The sequence below is a fragment of the Nymphalis io genome, chromosome 8, assembly GCF_905147045.1.
Source record: "Nymphalis io chromosome 8, ilAglIoxx1.1, whole genome shotgun sequence".
NCBI lineage: Eukaryota > Metazoa > Arthropoda > Insecta > Lepidoptera > Nymphalidae > Nymphalis > Nymphalis io.
Genome location: NC_065895.1, coordinates 9,973,299 through 9,991,696, shown reverse-complemented (window position 1 = coordinate 9,991,696; position 18,398 = coordinate 9,973,299). Strand labels below are relative to the sequence as shown.

Sequence of the window (18,398 nt, the reverse complement as noted above, 5' to 3'; positions counted from 1 at the left end):
AAATTGATTAATTACCTTTTAAAAAATATTTTAAAGCAATTTTACATATAATTATAAGTTATTCCATTTTCACTTACTTTATCTATCGAGGATTGCTCGATATGTTTCGAAAAGACTACAGGTTTCGTTGTGAGTGTGCGGACGCGTCGAAATCACGTCGTCGACTGATTCCACGATAAATAACCAAAGCGAAACAGGAATAACTAAAATAGTTTTATAATAGAAATGAAAACTGACTTTAAGAATCAATTTTCATATGAATACCGGCTTCAATAGAATCAGAACTTATGATGTACCAATCGTAAATATTTAAATGCCATTCTCAAGTCTTAATTTCACTTATAAAGGAAAGCAAATTTTATTAAGGTCTTATATGTCTATTTATACATCTATTAAATACTTATTTTTTTTATACTTACTTAATACTTATTACTATTAAATAATTGTTATTGATTTTTTATGAAACCTGTGTACATTCTTCCAAATTTGGTTAATTATGAGCAGTTAATATAAACTTAGATTACGACCCTTAATGGTGTATACTTTTGAAAATTTTAAGTTCCATATAAAATTTTCATTCAGGACAGAGTCGATGTCATCGCCGACTGTAAATTGATTTTTCAATCGGCGACAACATCGAATTATATAAGTACACGAGACAAAGAGTGTTTCTTTTAATTATATTGAATATAGATCATAATTATAACTTTTTTTTAAATATTATATATTTATTATTATTATTATATTTAATTATAACTGATTGAATTAACAAAATTCACGATCAACGAAACTATCGGAGAAAAAAAACATAAAAATATTAAACAGTTAATTATAAAATGCATAATTTTTTTATATTTTTAATTTTTAATTAATATTTTAATAATTCAATTATGTGTATGAATATCGCTAATTGTTTTTTTACTGATTTTTATGTAAATTAGATTAATTTATAATTTAATTTTAACATTATATTAAATTTACTTATGATTTTTTGTTGTTTTTAATTTATAAATATGGAAATATAAATATATTATTATTGTTTTATAAGTTATTTTGTAAATGCTTGAGTATATATGTTGCAAATGTTTTACAAATTATTAAATTAAAAATAAGGCTGAATTAATAATGTCCACATTTTTGAAGTCAATTAAAATTATAATATAAGTAATTGTAATTAATAGTTATTTTTTGAATAATAATTATTTTCAAGGAGGTTCAACATTTCATCTGCGTGTAATTTTATTTTGTATATTCGAAACAAAAGTATAAATTATTTACGAATGTAAACGTTGCTTTGTTACAAATGTCAACGCTACACTAATGAAAACATATTCTTTATTTTATTTATAAATCATCATAGAATAATAAAATAAATGTTCGAATTTCAAAATAAATATGAAATAGCGTTCATAACTATAAATAGAATAATTGATCACCGACCTTGATACCGGGCGGAGGGTGCGGCCCCGGGGAGGATCGCGGATTGGGCAGCTGCAGCAAGTGGCGAATGCTATAACCCTGACGAGATTTTCGTGACATTCTGAAACATGAAAACAATGATAAAAACGAAAAATATATTTAAATACATCAAAATATTATGTATAAGAAGTACATTTCAGCTTTTGTTTTTCTTTTTATTTTTACTTGTATTTGTCCTTTTGTAAGTGTACAATAAAGTTTTTTAATCATAGTAATAATAATAATAATATTATGTAACTTTATAATACAGGTATTTATCTATGAATTTATGAAAGAAAGATTTTAATTAAAAGTGTATGATAATTATAATCATTATCTTCTTTGAAATTTTAATCCTGAGTGACTTAGTTACTTTTTCATCTTGGAATTATAAGCCAATAATACTTAATAAGTTATGATCAAGTTTTCTCTTGAATTTGACTATCTAATATAAGACAGATTTGATCTGGTTTTTTGAATGGTTGAATATAATGTGGTTTTTGTTATAAGGGTATATATTTTATAACACTAACAATTTTTAAACATTTTAAGCCATAATGAATTTTCAAAATTTTCAATTTTAAAATAAAACCTTAGGCCTGTTTATATACCCTACGCAAATGCAAGCAATATGCTATATATGTTAACTACTCCTATTTATAAGACATATTCTTAATGCTCAGATTGAAAGTGGCTTTTGGAATTTATATAATTAAATACAGTATCAGGATTATCCAAAAATATTTTAATACCCGTGATAATTTAATTTATTTTCAGAAGATTTAATTTTAGAGAAATAAGTGTAATGTAAGAAGTAAGAAGGCTTTATAAACTTCTAGAAGTAGTACTATATAGAGACAAGTAAAAGATTTATTGCGTTTTACGAATGATCTTCTACTATGGACCAAAGACTCTTCTTATAGCTGTGGAGTATTTTTGATTCAAAGCAGACTTTATCAGGTTATCCGAAAAATAACAAGTGTGTTTAAGCTATCTTGGTACCTAAATGTGTAAATGACCATGAGTTAAATAGAAGATACCAGTAGAGACTAAGCCCGACGAAGAAGTGAAGATCTTCTAGGACAAAGAAAGTGAGATAAAAAAACAGTTAATATACAAATAGTAATGGTGGAATATAGATGTGGCAGAATTTCAGTGAAATTTGACCCATGCCATTTCCTCACGATGTTTTCCTTCACCGTCAAGTTAGAGATGAATTATAATAACAAATTAAGTACATAAAAATTTAATGGTGCTTGCCCGGGTTTGAACCCACGGTCATCGGTTAAGATTCACGCGTTACCACTGGGCCATCTCGGCTTTTAAAATTAACATGAGCAACAATAATGCCAGAAAATGAACATAAGCCGAGCGATTCGAAAAGCAACAAGAAATTATTGTTAGACACATTACTGTATTAAATAATTTGGTTTTTATGTGTAATTATTTATTCGGTGTTAGTTAATTGTAATAGAATTGGTTTTTATTTATTTTATTTTGATTTCTTCGTAAATGTTGCCTTTTAGTATTTGAGACTTGATCCCATATTTGTATCATGTACTCCAAATGGGATTTAATTCATGTGTTGGTATATGTGTAGTTGTATACTGTATGTCTTAGTATGTATAGTAGCCATTTTATGTTACGTAACATTTAAGTAACACATGTTCTGAAAATAAATATGTTGTCCAGAATCACATCCAAGTGTTTTTCTTGGTATTTAGGTTTTTTTTTTTATATTCGCCGGGAGGGCAAATGACTCTACTCCACCTGATGGTAAGTGGTAGTAGAGTCCAAACGCGACGACGGCCAGTACAGACGGGAAAAACGTTCTGCACTAGCCGCCTTCGCCTTGCCGGCCCGCAAGATGCCTCATCACGCCTCGTTTGAAGGAACCCGGGTTGTAATAGGAGGGGAATACGTGAGCTGGTAAGGAATTCCATTTTTTGGAAGTGCGACAAAGAAAGGAGTTGCCAAATTTCTTTGTTCGCGATGGAATTGATGTCACAGTTAGGCGGTGACATCGAGAACCAGCTCGCGTGGACTTAAGAAGGAAGGGGGAAGCAGGAATTAGAGAGAATAATTCCTCAGAGCACTCGCCGTGATACAGTCGATAGAAAGCGCTCAGTGCTGCTATCTCACGACGCAATTGTAAAGGTTCAAGGGTGTTTGTGACCTTTACGTCGCCAATAATGCGTACGGCACGTCGCTGCAACCGGTCCAAGGCCTCAAGTAGGTACTTAGCGGAGCCATCCCAAAGGTGCGAGCAATATTCCACGCAAGACCGTACCTGTGTTTTGTACAGCAGGCATAGTTGTTGTGGCGTGAAAAAGCGCCGCACCTTGTTCAGAACTCCGAGTTTCCGTGAAGCTGTTTTTATAACAGCCTCGATGTAATCCCTTGGACTAAGGTCGCAGCGAACGTCAATCCCCAGCATGGCGATTTTGCTTTGCATCACCAGCGGAGTACCACAGAGGGAGGGAAGAGGGGAAAATGTTGACTTTTTCGTTTAGGTTTAAGAAGTTGTTTCTCATCAAGAAAAAAAGTTTACTTAAAGAGAAACTAATTACATAATTTTCTTATATCTATATTATAATTATCGGTTTATTTAGTTCAGTCTTAAATTTAATATAAGATTTTTCATCTTCTCATTTTTTTTATCTTTGAATAAAAATGGTTTTATTGTAAGTTTTGAAAAATATGTTGTTTATTTTATATTTTGCAGAAAAAAAGTATATAGAATGTTTTTTTTATTATATTTTTGTCACCTTCTTAAAGTGTTATATTTCCACTTCGCAGCACCATTTATATATTTTAGGAATATTAATGGAACTAAAATTGATTCATGAGACCTAAATATGAACTCACTCAGTAACATAGGTCTAAAATAAGGATGGTTTATTAGAGTACTGGGGGGTAAGGGGGAGAACGACAATACCATCTAGTCGACCCCAAACGCCAACCTCGCCTGCCCGTGGTGCCCTCTGCTAGATAACTGACGAGGCTCTGGCGACCGAGCTGTGGCGGTATAACCACTAAGACCTGGTTGGGTAACCTGACAGAAGAGGCTTCAACAGCCTGGGGATACAAATAATCTCCAAAAGGTTTGGTGCAGAAGGCAAGGGGAAACCACTGCTACTATCCTTCCCAAGAAAGTCCACATGAAACTACGAACAGAGAGAACACGATTGCCATGCGACCCGCATAGGAACCAGCGCCGCTCTGCGTCCGGGGCAGGCGGTGTGAAATATGTTACCGGCCACGGGGTAGCAGGGAACCAGGCTCCCCATGGAAATTCAGCAACTGGAACGTATTACAAGCTACGCCAAAACCAAACACTAGGGACATGGAATGTGCGCGCACTACTAGCCCTGGGAAATTTACTATCTTGGAAAAAGAGATAGTCAGATGCGGTCTTAACATCTGTGGACTCAGTGAAACCCACTGGAAAGGCAACGGCTATTTCGTCACTGATTCCCACGCCGTATACTTTTCTGGAAATGACACCAGCAGCCAGAATGGAGTAGCTCTATTAGTACCTGTCCACAAGAGGAACTGTATGATTGGCTTTGAAGCAGTGAATAAGTGAATCTGAACATCATGCAGATATATGCCCCTACTAGCACTGCAAGTGAAGAGGACATTGAGAGATTCTATTCTGAAATAGAAACTTCCATCGCTAAAGTACCTAATAGAGAAACTCTAATAATAATTCAATGCCAAAATTGGAGAAAATTTTCACCAGCCTGGACATTGTGTGACCCTTTTTTGAGGAGGATTTATTAACAGCATTAAGTGTAATTAAATAAAGCAGTTATCGATTGTTTTTCAAATATAATTGATTAAGTTTGATAATTGTTTGTTACAATCATATTTTATTGTTAGATAAATGATATGAGCTATATACGTTTGTAATATTTCATGATATAATGTCTTTTCTTGGGATTCAAACTTGCTTGATACCAAATTTCATGAAAATCGGTTTAGTGGCTTAGTCGTGAAAGAACAGACAGACACAGTTACCTTCGCATTAATAATATTAATATAAATTTACAAATGGTCCAAAATAGATCATAATAAATTGAAAAGCGTAGGTTATTTATAAAGCCTCAGAAGGTCAGCGGAAACATTTCCACGTCAGTGTAAGCTGCGCTTAACTTAACTTTAACGATGCCTGTGTGGGCTTACTTGTAGATCAACTCGCAATATTATTGTTGAAAAGAAAATATAATCCTTTTATACTGAAAATACAATAACATTTTTCTTTAGATTTATTTAAATATATATAATAAAGCTTTTGTGATGTTAAAATTAATTTTCTTGAACTTTGACTATCATATCTTAAAGTTAGGATTTCCTCTCTGCACTTCTGTTGGTTGGTAAATTAAAATATGGCCAAATTTCATTCAACATATTGCAATCAATATATTTTTTAAATGATTTAAATATGAAAAACAGTCGTGCTTATCCACATTTCAACTCACGATAACATTTTAATATTCAAATATACTATCCACTGAGCAAGTTGTTATAAATTTTACTTTGGTTTCCTTGCTGAAAAATTTATTTAAGTTTTATTTTATTTCCAAATTTTTGACAAACATATGATCAAAATACATTTTGTTCAAAAATGCTCAATTAATTATCTTTTAAGAACTTGTTATAAACGTTGCATAACAAAAGTAGAAACAAGTAAATATTTTATAAGAAAATTTATTTCAAAAGCAAACAAGCAATTCAAAACATTTATCTTTAATTCATAGAATTTTGTTGCAATAAAAGAAATACTTCATAAAAATATTACGTTATATTCTTTTAAAGTACAATTTCAATGAATTAGGAATTTGCAGTATTTATTTAAGTAGAAAATATTGAAAGACTAGCTTCTCTTACTATTCGACAATAAAATAGAGCGCGTGCAACTTTTCAAGGTACACGTGTTGGAAATGAAGCCCTATTTTTAACGTTATATAGAGAAACATAAGGTCGGCTTTTCGAAAAAAACAAAAATGTTCTCTTCACGCTCAATGAAGTCAAACACTTTACAAAATAAAATATTACATAAAACAGAAAAATCATATGTACATAAACTTAAATAAGAAGTAATATTTTTTGCCCACGGCTGGGAAAGAGAAGCTTGGAGCTTATTTCAAAACGCTGCTCACGTGTGTAGGTAGAATAACATTCAACACGTGTATCATTCACAATGCTTTTCATTCCACGAGATTAATAAATTAAATTTATTATGAAACACAATATGATATGAAACACTTTTATTGCAAAAACCTTACTATATACCTTACTATATATAAACTATAAAATTCACCACCCACGGATATTCGGCAGTCGAAATCCTTGAACACTATTAAATATCTCTTGAAAAGCTATTATGTGTCCACTTAATAATGTATTTATGAATTAGTTTATAATTACAGTAACAGCCTGTTAATGTCCCACTGCTGGGCTAAGGCCTCGTCTCCCTTTTGAGGAGAAGGTTGTGGAGCTTATTCCACCACGCTGCTCCAATGCGGGTTGGTAGAATACACATGTGGCAGAATTTCAATGAAATTAGACACATGCATGTTTCCTCATGTTTTCCTTCACCGTTAGGCACGAGATGAATTATAATCACAAATTAAGCACATGAAAATACAGTGGTGCTTGCCCGGGTTTGAACTCACGATCATCGGGTAAGATACACGCGTTCTAACCACTGGGCCATCTCGGCTTTTTTTATCTTATAATTAATCGTATATAATTTGAAACTATAATTGTATAATATTTATTATTATATGTGTATTATTGGGATGTTGATATATGAGTAGTTTGTTGTTATTGTTCTATTAAATATAAATTTTCTTATGTAATAGATTTTATTTCCTTTCTCATATATAAATGCAGTCACTTGTTCGCTTACAAAACTTCTTTCACCAAAGATTGTCCGTGAGAGATCGCTACAAGCATCAACACCGCCTTTGCACACCATTTGTTGTTCGATTAATTGTTTTCTGTTACTTTTATGTAATCTGTTATTTATATGTTTTGCAATAAAGTTTTTAACAAATAAAAAAAAAGTTTTGACCAGTTTTGAATCCGTTATTTTCAATAAAGATCTTTTTGTTCTTCTTGTATCTTACTCTCCTAATTCATGTTAATTTATTTTTACTCGCTTGAACTAGATTGAAATCTACTACTGGTAAAATGAAATTTTTGATAATCCCAAGCCTTAGCCTTAGCCTTAGTTTCGACATTTGCTAAAACAGTTAAAATAATATTTTTATATACAATATTATGCTTTATTATTTATTTTCAACTCTCTAGCCAGTTTTAAATTAAATTATATACTTGTGTAATAAGCAAATTAAATCATCCAATATTTTTATTCCATTAAAGAAGTTTTCATAACACTGTTGACTTTTATATAAAAGTATTCAAAGTAAACATTTTTCTTAAAAATTTAGTAAGTATATCCTTAATAGTTTAGCTAGCGTTTACTACGAAAGCGCCTGGGACCAGCAATTTTCTCTTTGACCACATTGATATATTTTACAAAATGTGTAAAATTTACTGCCAAAAGAATGTTATATATTTTATTTTATTTGTTTTTTCTTAGGTCACTTCAATAAAACAAAAAAGAAAAATTAATTATTTGTTTTTTGTATATCAGAATGTTTATTCTCAAGTATTTTATCTTTAGTGCTGTGCCATTTTAGTTTTTTTGTGACATTTTATCATTTAATTATAACAAATATGGGAAATTTACAGGTCCTAAAATCGTTTAGAACTAATAATCTTTAGATTTATAACAAATTGAAAAACATATTCGATATAAAACATAACTCATCGTTGTAATTGTAAAACATTTTCTCGGTTGCCGTATTCATAATGTTAACAAGTAGCTTCAGAGATTTTAAAAGAACGTCTAAATCAAAGAAAGACATAATACGTAAGTTGTGTATTCACAAACTCCTTTCCGTCCGTTTCGTTCGATGTAAATAAAATTTAGCAATATAGTTTATGAATGTATAGTAAAAAAAATCTTGTATCCAATACCGCGTATATGGCAATATGGCATTTTGTTAAACAAAATTTATTTAGGCGTTAGTTTAATTTATATAAAAATGAATATCACTAGTTAGGTTGGTTTTATACGAGAGTAAATTATATGGTTACCTGAATCCTCACAGTATCCAGTCGTCGTCACGGTGAAAGGTAGTTACTGATAAGTATAAATTGTTTTATTACACTAAGTCTTAATAAAACACAGGAGTGGCGTATAGCCAGCAAACAATAGTAGCACCAACTTTGTTAAGTAGTTTTGCTTCGTTCAAAGTTTTACTGACTCAGTAATGAGAATGGATTAATTAGACACTCGAGAGGGTGAGCAGTGAAAACTAGACTTAAAAACTCTTTAAAGACTATAGTAGAATCTCTTTGCATTTTTATAAATGGTATACTTTAGTTTATTGGTTTAAATGAAACGTAAAATACATATTCGTTATTAGAATTTGTGAAATTGAAATTGAAATCTATGTGTGTTTTATATTTTGACATATATAAATCTCAATCATAGTTATCTAAACAAAAATTATTATTGTTACGAGTCGCTTAAGGCAGCTTAACTTATATATAACATGATATTTTAAATAGTTTACTATTATCTGTCCCATAATAATAATTGATAAAAGGTATATTTTTTTTTTATTTGTCTGTATCACAGCGTCAGCGTAAGGGAGGGTGGACTATAACTCGGATGTCACGCAGTCGACGGGGGGCTTATAATTGACGAGGAAACCACTGAATGAATTTAAATAAAACTCGGCACAGTAATAACTAATAACTAACTCTCAGACGGGCTTACAAATTTGCTTCAATATAAGCTATATGCTATATAATAAAGTTCATACAAAACTAATAATATAGAATAATAAAATAAGGAATAAGAAAGCTATGCAAATGTTAATAAGTATTACATAAAATGCAATATAATATTCTGTGGTATACATATGTATTCAATTGCAGTGCTATTCCCTGAGGACTCGCTTTATACCTCATTCGTAAAATATTGATAATCGTTTTACGGTGATACATAGAAAGACTATTAAAACAAAATAAATGATATTATCTTTGAAATAATGAAATTACCTCGACATAGTCTTTCGAAAACTTCTCGAGCATTCCTCGATAAATAAAGCAAGTGAAACCGGAACATTAATAACCTTATATTACCTTACGATGTTTAAATCTCTGATTTGTAGAGTTATTCTGCATGAACTCACTTCTATCTCGCTTGTGAAATGTCAACTCACGCTGATTTGCAATTTTGATGCGAATAGATACACCGTTTAAATTATTATAGTCAATGGCGTATATGTTTTTTGATCTTGCGTGAAATTTCTGAAACGATCTTGTTCTGAGGTGAGTATTGAGTTTCTTCTTACAGAAGTTCTTTACATGTAACCTTATAATTAATTTCGTTATTAATATATATGATTTTGAAAAAGTATTTTTATGGCAGAACTAGGCTCTCTGGTGAATTTCCCTTGACACCTGACACCTTCATGGATTTTATTAAAGATTTCGTCATTGCAGTTGGACGCATAGTCTAATTGGCAGACTTAGGCGCGATAGCCAAGAGGTCAAGGTTGAACTACCATGTTAAAAGATAACTATGATATATTAGTGTGCATTAATATGAAATAAGAAAATTTACGTTATCGAAAAACATTCCTTGTTACAATGATCCAAAACATAGTTTCCTTTCTCAAAACATAAAAAATTTTAATAAAAATTACAACAGATAATAAGACAATTAAATAAATATGCACATAAAAATTAAAATAGTTACTAAATCGAATACAACGGATTAATAAATAAATGAAGGTTAGCGTAGCTTATTGCGAGTTTCTTGTTCAACTACGATATCCTAAAATACATATATTAAAAAGATGGAAACGAAAGAAAACTTTGAAAAAGATGAAATAAATAAATTTTCCCATTACAGCTTCGATATCCGGAATCTCGTGGAAATAAAATGACGCCATTTTTCTTTATGAAACTACTTTATTTTTTATCAATGCTCGAAGTTATTTGATTTATTATATGCGTGTTCGATTTATTTATTTCGAACTCTTATAGGTTTTGAAAATATGATTCTGATGTTGATGGAAAAAAATAAAGCATAAAAAACATTGAACCTATTTAAATTTTTATCAATTGGTGGTCTCGATTTAGCAAAAATACTAAATTATATTGTTTTAAAATTGGAAACAAGACTCAATCCTAACTTAAACTCAAAAAGCAATCTCAATAATTATTTGCCCATTCCATTCTAAAGTAGTTAAGGTAGTTCTCATACTCTTCACAAATACTATTCTTCATAGCTTATATATAGCTATAGCTTCGGTTTACGAGAGTTTACTTGACAATATATACGATATATTTAAAAAATTACAAAATGCTATTGGTATTTTCTGTGACTTTTGAATGTGTGCTGTGTGAAACGCTTTTTATATAAGCTAACACATTACGGAGTTAAAGATAAATCTTTAGAGCTCATTGCTTGATATTTATTCAGAAGAATAAGTTTCAATTGATTAAAGTAAAATTTTCTGGGTATGTATTAAGAATGGGTATTCCACAAGGACAACTTTTAGGTCCTCTTTTGTTTTTGGTATATATTAAAGACCGTTACGATGTTAAAAAAATTTGTGATATTTTTAAAGGTTATATAATTAATTAATAAACTTTTAACATTATTATGACGATGTAAATAATGCGTTATGATTTATAATTGGTTAACAATGAATAACTTTGCCAAAGAACTATGTAATGTTCTCCTCCATAATTATTTATTTAAAATTTTAATTGGCATTCTAAATGGTTTCAGAGGAAATTCTAAATCAGCAGAATAAGTTTTCTTGTCTTACGGTATAAATACTTAGGTGTAAAGCTACGTATTAAAAAAAACTACAAAAAACATTTCAACCTATTTGAAATTTTTGAACTCTAAATCTTCATTTAAATGTTTTCAAAAAAGTAGGAATACCTGCAATCCCGCTACGATTTGTTAATATAAATATTGCATAACAGGTTTTTGCTGGGAAGGTATCCTATTTTATTTGATTATACATTTTTATTAAATGAAAAATAATAATGGATCTAATGTTTAGTAATGGTATGGAACTTATACATATCCCGCTCTGTGAGTCTCACGAATGCGTACGGACTCTTTTTTTTGCAATATTTCTCTCTCATTTAATTGTGCAATATTTCTCTCGGTATTTTATTAATTTCATTGCGAATATTTTCCTTCCTCCTCAAAAACCTCCCGTGTTCCTCAAGGTTAACTTAATTATTTAGGTATCCTCACAAAATAAAGGCCCGGGCAGACAGATTTAGCGACCTTGGAGGGCAATCACAGTTATATATTTCACGTCACTTAACAATCGTTACAGTAATCCATTATTAAATTGTGTAAATTGCTTAAGCAATTAAAACGCGTATACAGTAACAGTACAGTAACAGCCTGTGAATGTCCCACTGCTGGGCTAAGGCCTCCTTTCCCTTTTTGAGGAGAAGGTTTGGAGCTTATTCCACCACGCTGCTCCAATGCGGGTTGGTGAAATACACATGTGGCAGAATTTCAGTGAAATTCGACACATGCAGGTTTCCTCACGATGTTTTCCTTCACCGTCAAGCACGAGATGAATTATAGTAACAAATTAAGCACATGAAAATTCAGTGGTGCTTGCCCGGGTTTGAACCCATGATCATCGGTTAAGATTCACGCGTTCTTACCCCCGGGCCATCTCAGCTTTTTAAAACGCGTATGCTTATCGAATATTTTTTTATAATAATTTTGACACGTCTTAAGTCTACGGATGTCAAAAATTAAAGATCAAACTGGTACTTATTAAAATGGCCAAAACAAAGTAGTATATCTTTTTCTGTGAACAAACTGTATATACTATTTTTATATATCAGTGTAATCATGAAAACTTATTACAGCAAGTTCCCGACTTCGAAAAGTTAATACATTCTTTCTGGGGCAAGGTATTTGCTTAATAATAAAATTCCACAAATATTTTCAACTTTTCCTATTAATAAATTCAGATCTCATGTTAGAAAAACCATAAAAAATCCACAATACAAAAACACATAATGATAATAAGTTCATACTTATATTCTTTGATTTCTATACAGAATATATAAATTTAATTGTATATTTTATAGATGATTTTGTGATTTTATATATAAAAAGAATAACTACTAAGTTTCTTACTAGTCCATCTCAAACGCATCTACTTTAAGAACGTAGAAAGTAGTTAACATTCAATCTAATAACAAGATTTTAAATGTACTTATAATAGTGCAGACTTGAATGAAGTATATTTTGATTTTCAACTGGCGGTTGTAATATATTCCTTTTTACGATTTATGAATTATCTTACATTAATAATTTAACTTTACTCATAAAATATATAAAATAATTCTCATTCATTATAGGTCTTTAAGTCTAGTTTTTCATATTTATAAGAACGCGTAAAATAAAACTGTAATGTAACTTTAACTGTTTTAGTAACATATTGATATTTTTTATATTTTATGTGTTTACTCATCTTTCTTCCCAATTCGCAGTAAATTTTTACAGTTATTACTTGCATTTGCGTGAAGCCTTTGACATATTACGTAATACCTACTATAAACTTATAAGGAGCGCAATTTGAATTGGATAAATGTTTCATCAAAATATTGAATGAGGTATTGTAAAACAATACCTATATAATATGTATATGAATGACTTTTAAAATATTTTTATAGTAACAAAAGGCGCAGACATTGATCACGTTTAAGCTCAAGAAGTATATTCCATGAAAACATTACAAGGAAATGAACCGGAGAAAAGAATATGTATAAATTCTAGAATATTTTACGCTTGAAGAATAAAATTGTTTATCCCAAATACAAAATAAATTTCTATATTTTTATAACATTATCAAGTTCTTCGGTTTATTAATACAAATTTAATAAAATTGTAATAACATATAAAATACTGTGTTTATTTTATGTGTCTTATATTTATTATATTATAATAATGAATTGTGATTTCGTATTGAAATAGCAGTTTGAAGAAAACCTTTTTACTTTTATCACCAAAAGTCCTCAGAAATACGGTAAAGTTTCCTTACTAAGTACTTTGCGAACCCGGTCAAGTGCGCGTTTAGCTTGTTCCCTAACTGTTCCAAAAGAAAGCCATGTTCAAATCTTTTATTTTCCATTATATAACTTAAAAATAAAATTTTAGTCGCAAATTTCTGAACGAAATATCCAGCTCACTTATTGTTGTAACCGATTTTTCTAATTATATGTATTTTATTTATTTTTAATGATATATTTTTTAATTTAGTATAATATATGAAAAATTTGATTGATTTCAAAATATTTTTTTAATTTTCGCGAAACTTCTTTATTTGCGATGAAATTAATATTTAAGTGCAATATATATAATTAGTACAAATACTAATTCTCTTTTAATTTATTTACATTTCACAACAGTCGAGTACATTTAAAATAACAAAATATAAAAAAAAACTGATGTGAAAAGCAAATGAAAATTGAGACGATCGTGAACTCTATTGAATTCACACACGGTACATAAGAAGCGACATCAAACAGCTCATGACGCGTTGCTAGCACATCTAGCCGTGACATTGCACGTGTGTTGAACTATTGGCTGAACTCTCCATCCTTTCATTGAATAGGAGCGGTGGTTTTGTTTAAAGTTCCAATAATACTTTTGTTTCCATCAACGGTCTATAATTTTTTTTAATTATTATTTGAAGTGGGCTGGTAAATTTATCACCTGATGGTAACAGGTCACAACCATCAATTATAGACAACTATTAAGTAAGAAATATTAACAATCCCTTACGTCACCAAATCACCACCAACCTTGGGAAATAAGATTTTGTCTTGTGGCACATCCCCAGAGCAAGATCTACCATAAAGAAGGTACCATTTTACGTTATTTATTATATATGCTACTTATCTGAAAAAAAAAACTTTATTATTTTTTTTTTATTCATAAAGTGTTTAAAGCAGTTCATAGGAGTTATTTTAGTGAAATTTTGGCAACGAACACTAGTGTATATAATTTCATTTAAACTTAGCTACACGACTAAAGGACCTCGCTCGGGACCTCATCAATTAAAACATTAAAAAAAACAACTTTGACTGAAAAAAAAAATTCTTCATTTCATCGAGACATGATTTCTGTTCAACGATTTATCAGCCCTAATAAACCCAATGTGAGCTTCTCATATACTTGCCTCGTTAATGTTACAGGAATAATTCTTTGAAATACTCTTCATAAATTACTTCTATTAAAAATAACTCAATAACGCTACATTTTATCAAAAGGCAAGTATTTTTGTGTCGTAAAGCTTCTTGAAGTATTGATGAATTTTTATGTAACTATTTTTGTTCGATGCAAATTATAGTTTCATAATCTAAAATCCTTGGAGAACTGCTTATTTCCTATTCATGAATCGTGTCTAATAAAATTGGAGAAGTCTGTTTACTGTTGCTTTGTATCAACAACTTACATTAGACTCAAAATACGCATCGCGAAGTACGGGTTTTGTTTATAATTATGTGATTGTTAATACTTTATAATTATTGTATGTAACAAATTAAACGTATATAAAATTATAAAATTAATAATTACAATGAAGCTAATTTATTAATTTGTAGTTTTTTTTTTAGAATATTTATTGAGAGCATTTGTTACTTTTTACACGACTTGTTGTATTTACTAATTATAAAAGTTATTTTATTCCGAAATAACTTTTATATGCCCGAACAGATTTGGATGTCCTTCATCCATTCAATCCTTACATTACCCCGAGTAACACTGGCTATAAATTAATTCATATATCTTCAGGGATGTTGTGTTTTTATTTATTTTTTAATCGTTTTAGTATTCAAAAATTCGCTTATTTATTTAGTCTGAAGATATATAAAATGTTGTATAAGTGATTATACAAGTTGATTGCTAAATATTATTTAATTTTATTACTAAGACTACGGATATGATTACGAAGATGGTATATCATCGACTAGACTTATATGGTCTATAGGCATTTTTTCAAACATTTTTTTTAATCGAATCTAATAAATCTCAAATAAACAAAATAATAAATCTCAAATAGTCGTGTTGTCCGGGCATTTGGTATATATTTGAATTTCGAATGAGGTTAGTAATTTGATATAGATGCATGAATTCTAATTTTCATTTTCAATAACGTAAACAACGTATTATTAAATACGATGTTTTTTTTATTTAACTTAATTGAATTTAAATAATTTAACTATATGTGTAAAATAAGACTTTTTTCTAATAAAACATTAATATTGTTTAAGAAATGTGGATCGTATGTTCAAAGCTTAAAAGACAGTTGCGTCCCCGAGGGCCATTTATTGTTCAATGCGAGTAAAAAGAAACGGGGCAAATAGAAAGAGACAATCATAAAGTCTCTAGAAAACAAATCGTTCACATGACTTTCAGCCTTAGCCTAATAAATTTAAAGTCCTATTTCACAATTAAAATAAATGTAACATATTACTTTTTGTTTACCAATTATTAGGGTTTATACAGCTAGTAGTTATTCAGAAAGTCAGACTTGAAACATACATAATTAAATCACAGTCTCATTATTTAGGCATTTGCTGATTCCACTTAAATTGACTATTGTCTGTTAAGTTACATTTACGTAATAGTTCTACATCTAAGTTTGTTGCCATAACGTATTCATAACTAACCCGAAGTTTGTATTTGACTTAGCTTAGGAAATTACCTGCATGCAGTAGTAAAATATAATATTGAGACAGTATTAATGCAGAATCTAGTTTTAAAACATATTAGAAACTGCTATAAAGCAAAAGTGGAGATACAATTATTATAACATGAAAATTATAATGTTTGTTTATTAATGATTCGTTATATAAATACTCTTTGTTCAAATATTTCAATCAATATAAGTAATATAACACACAACTACCTATTAACACAGCTGCAAGCAACGCCATTTTGAAGTGCTTATTTCCATTATAACATTGTACTAACTACACTGAAATGTTCTACAAAAGTTCGCGTTTTGCTTCGTGAAGTCCAGAACTTTTAACTTAGCAAAGTATACCAACTCCCCAATTGGTATTACGCGAAAACAACATTTATTACAAGCGCACACAGATTGAATTAGCCCGCGGTAGAATTCCGCTTACAACTTTGTGCAAATAGACCAAGTTCAAGTTATCTGAAAAGTTATTTAACAAAGTTTCATAGCTTTCTTGACTGTTATGGGAGTTTGTACTTTGAGTAGTTGGGATTGGGTTAATTATTGTTTGTAGGACAAAGTTTACTTAGGACCTTTAGCAAGCGAGTCTCGTCTGCGTTATCCCATCGAGAGCCGTGACTGTAGAAAGATTTTCCTTCTCTACAATAGACTGAGACTGAGACCGGTTACTGAAATGACTTTGTAATGGCGTCCTCAATAAAACGATCTCCAATAACGAAGGCTTTTTACTGTATTTATTATCCTAAGAAGTTTTTACCAAATATTTACTTATTTCCATATCTTGAATTTCATAACCTTTAGACCAAAAGTATTCAGCTTAATTTATTCATCGTTACGTAATACGAAATTTTAAAGATGTAAATTTATGCACATAAATATATTTATTCAATTGAAGTATGTATCTACTATCTCTATTTAGTATTGCCACAAGTTATTATTAAAGTATAGTTAAGTATAAATGATTTATACTTTTAATTAATAATAAATACTTGGCGGTAAACAAAGATACGTTCAAATGATAAGTTAATTTTACGATCAAATTATATTTATTTCGCCAAAACAAGGTTACGTCTTTATAAACATGATTCAAATTTCCATCCTAAAAGCTTATGATTTCGTTGAATAAATTTATGAAAAGTTAACAAAATCATTCCTTCAAGTGCCATGCTAATAATAAAACCATTTTAATCTAAAATAATTTGCTATACAAAGTTTCGTACTAATTAGAATAACAGTTTCATGTAAGCGTTTACACACATATATATGTTTAAAAATACACAAATAACACTAATAAAATATTAAAGTAAATTAATATGATGTTTATATTTATTCCGTATTAATAAAATCATAGTTGCATTACTTTTGTATCCGAAGTTTGTGTATCACTTAAACTCATTTACGCAACCGCGCATGTATGTTTTACTCATATTACTTTTGACTGAAACTTTTCCTTTCACAACTTTTGAAGTAATGAAAAACTATTCAAACTAAGTTAACTTGTTATCACCTGTCACTTATCCGTCCATCCGGTCCATAAACAAGGTCAAGAAGTAATGTTTAGCGTCCGTCTTAGCTCGCTGAAGTAAACAGAAATCACAAGAGTATTATCTAGGTAACGTCACTCGTAATACACTTCAAAACATTAAGTAAAATCTTTTAAAAACACTCTCAAAAGCCGCGCACACTGTGAAAAACACGAAAAAACTCCAGTTTCGAGTCAGATAAACGTATATCGACTCACGGCATAACCTCAAAACATCTTACTGTCACTCCGCGGCCCACAGGAATTAATAAAAAGTTTCTTTATAAAACAAGTGGGTTGTGAGCATGTTCCAAAATGGCGGAACTTCGCGTTAACTTCGGAACGTAGAGCGACGTGAAGTTGTAGGGTGCGCGTCTCGTGCCGCCCGCGGTACGATTGCGCAGTGACTACTAACTTTTCTCATAACAATTCGACGAAAAAACTTGCTAACAGTTAGTTTTTTCTGTGAAAACTTTTTGACAGACCTTTTAAAGTGAGAAAAGTTTATTGTTAAGTCATAAAAGTTGTTTTGAGTCGATTTAAAATAAATTAGCAAATGA

The 18,398-nt window shown here is 30.1% G+C and overlaps 1 protein-coding gene across 1 annotated transcript in view; it reads right to left on the bottom strand.

The window, feature by feature from the left end:
• The window catches only part of LOC126770400 (uncharacterized), a 139,093-nt gene extending 121,228 nt beyond the window's left edge, over positions 1-17,865 (bottom strand). Inside the window, exons 1-2 of the mRNA XM_050489797.1 lie at positions 17,824-17,865; positions 1,441-1,540 (exon numbers count right to left, since the gene is read on the bottom strand). Coding sequence (XP_050345754.1) covers positions 1,441-1,539 — 99 coding nt within the window. The 5' untranslated portion in view covers position 1,540; positions 17,824-17,865. The remainder of the gene's footprint in view (positions 1-1,440; positions 1,541-17,823) is intronic.
• Between the last annotated feature and the right edge of the window lie 533 nt (positions 17,866-18,398).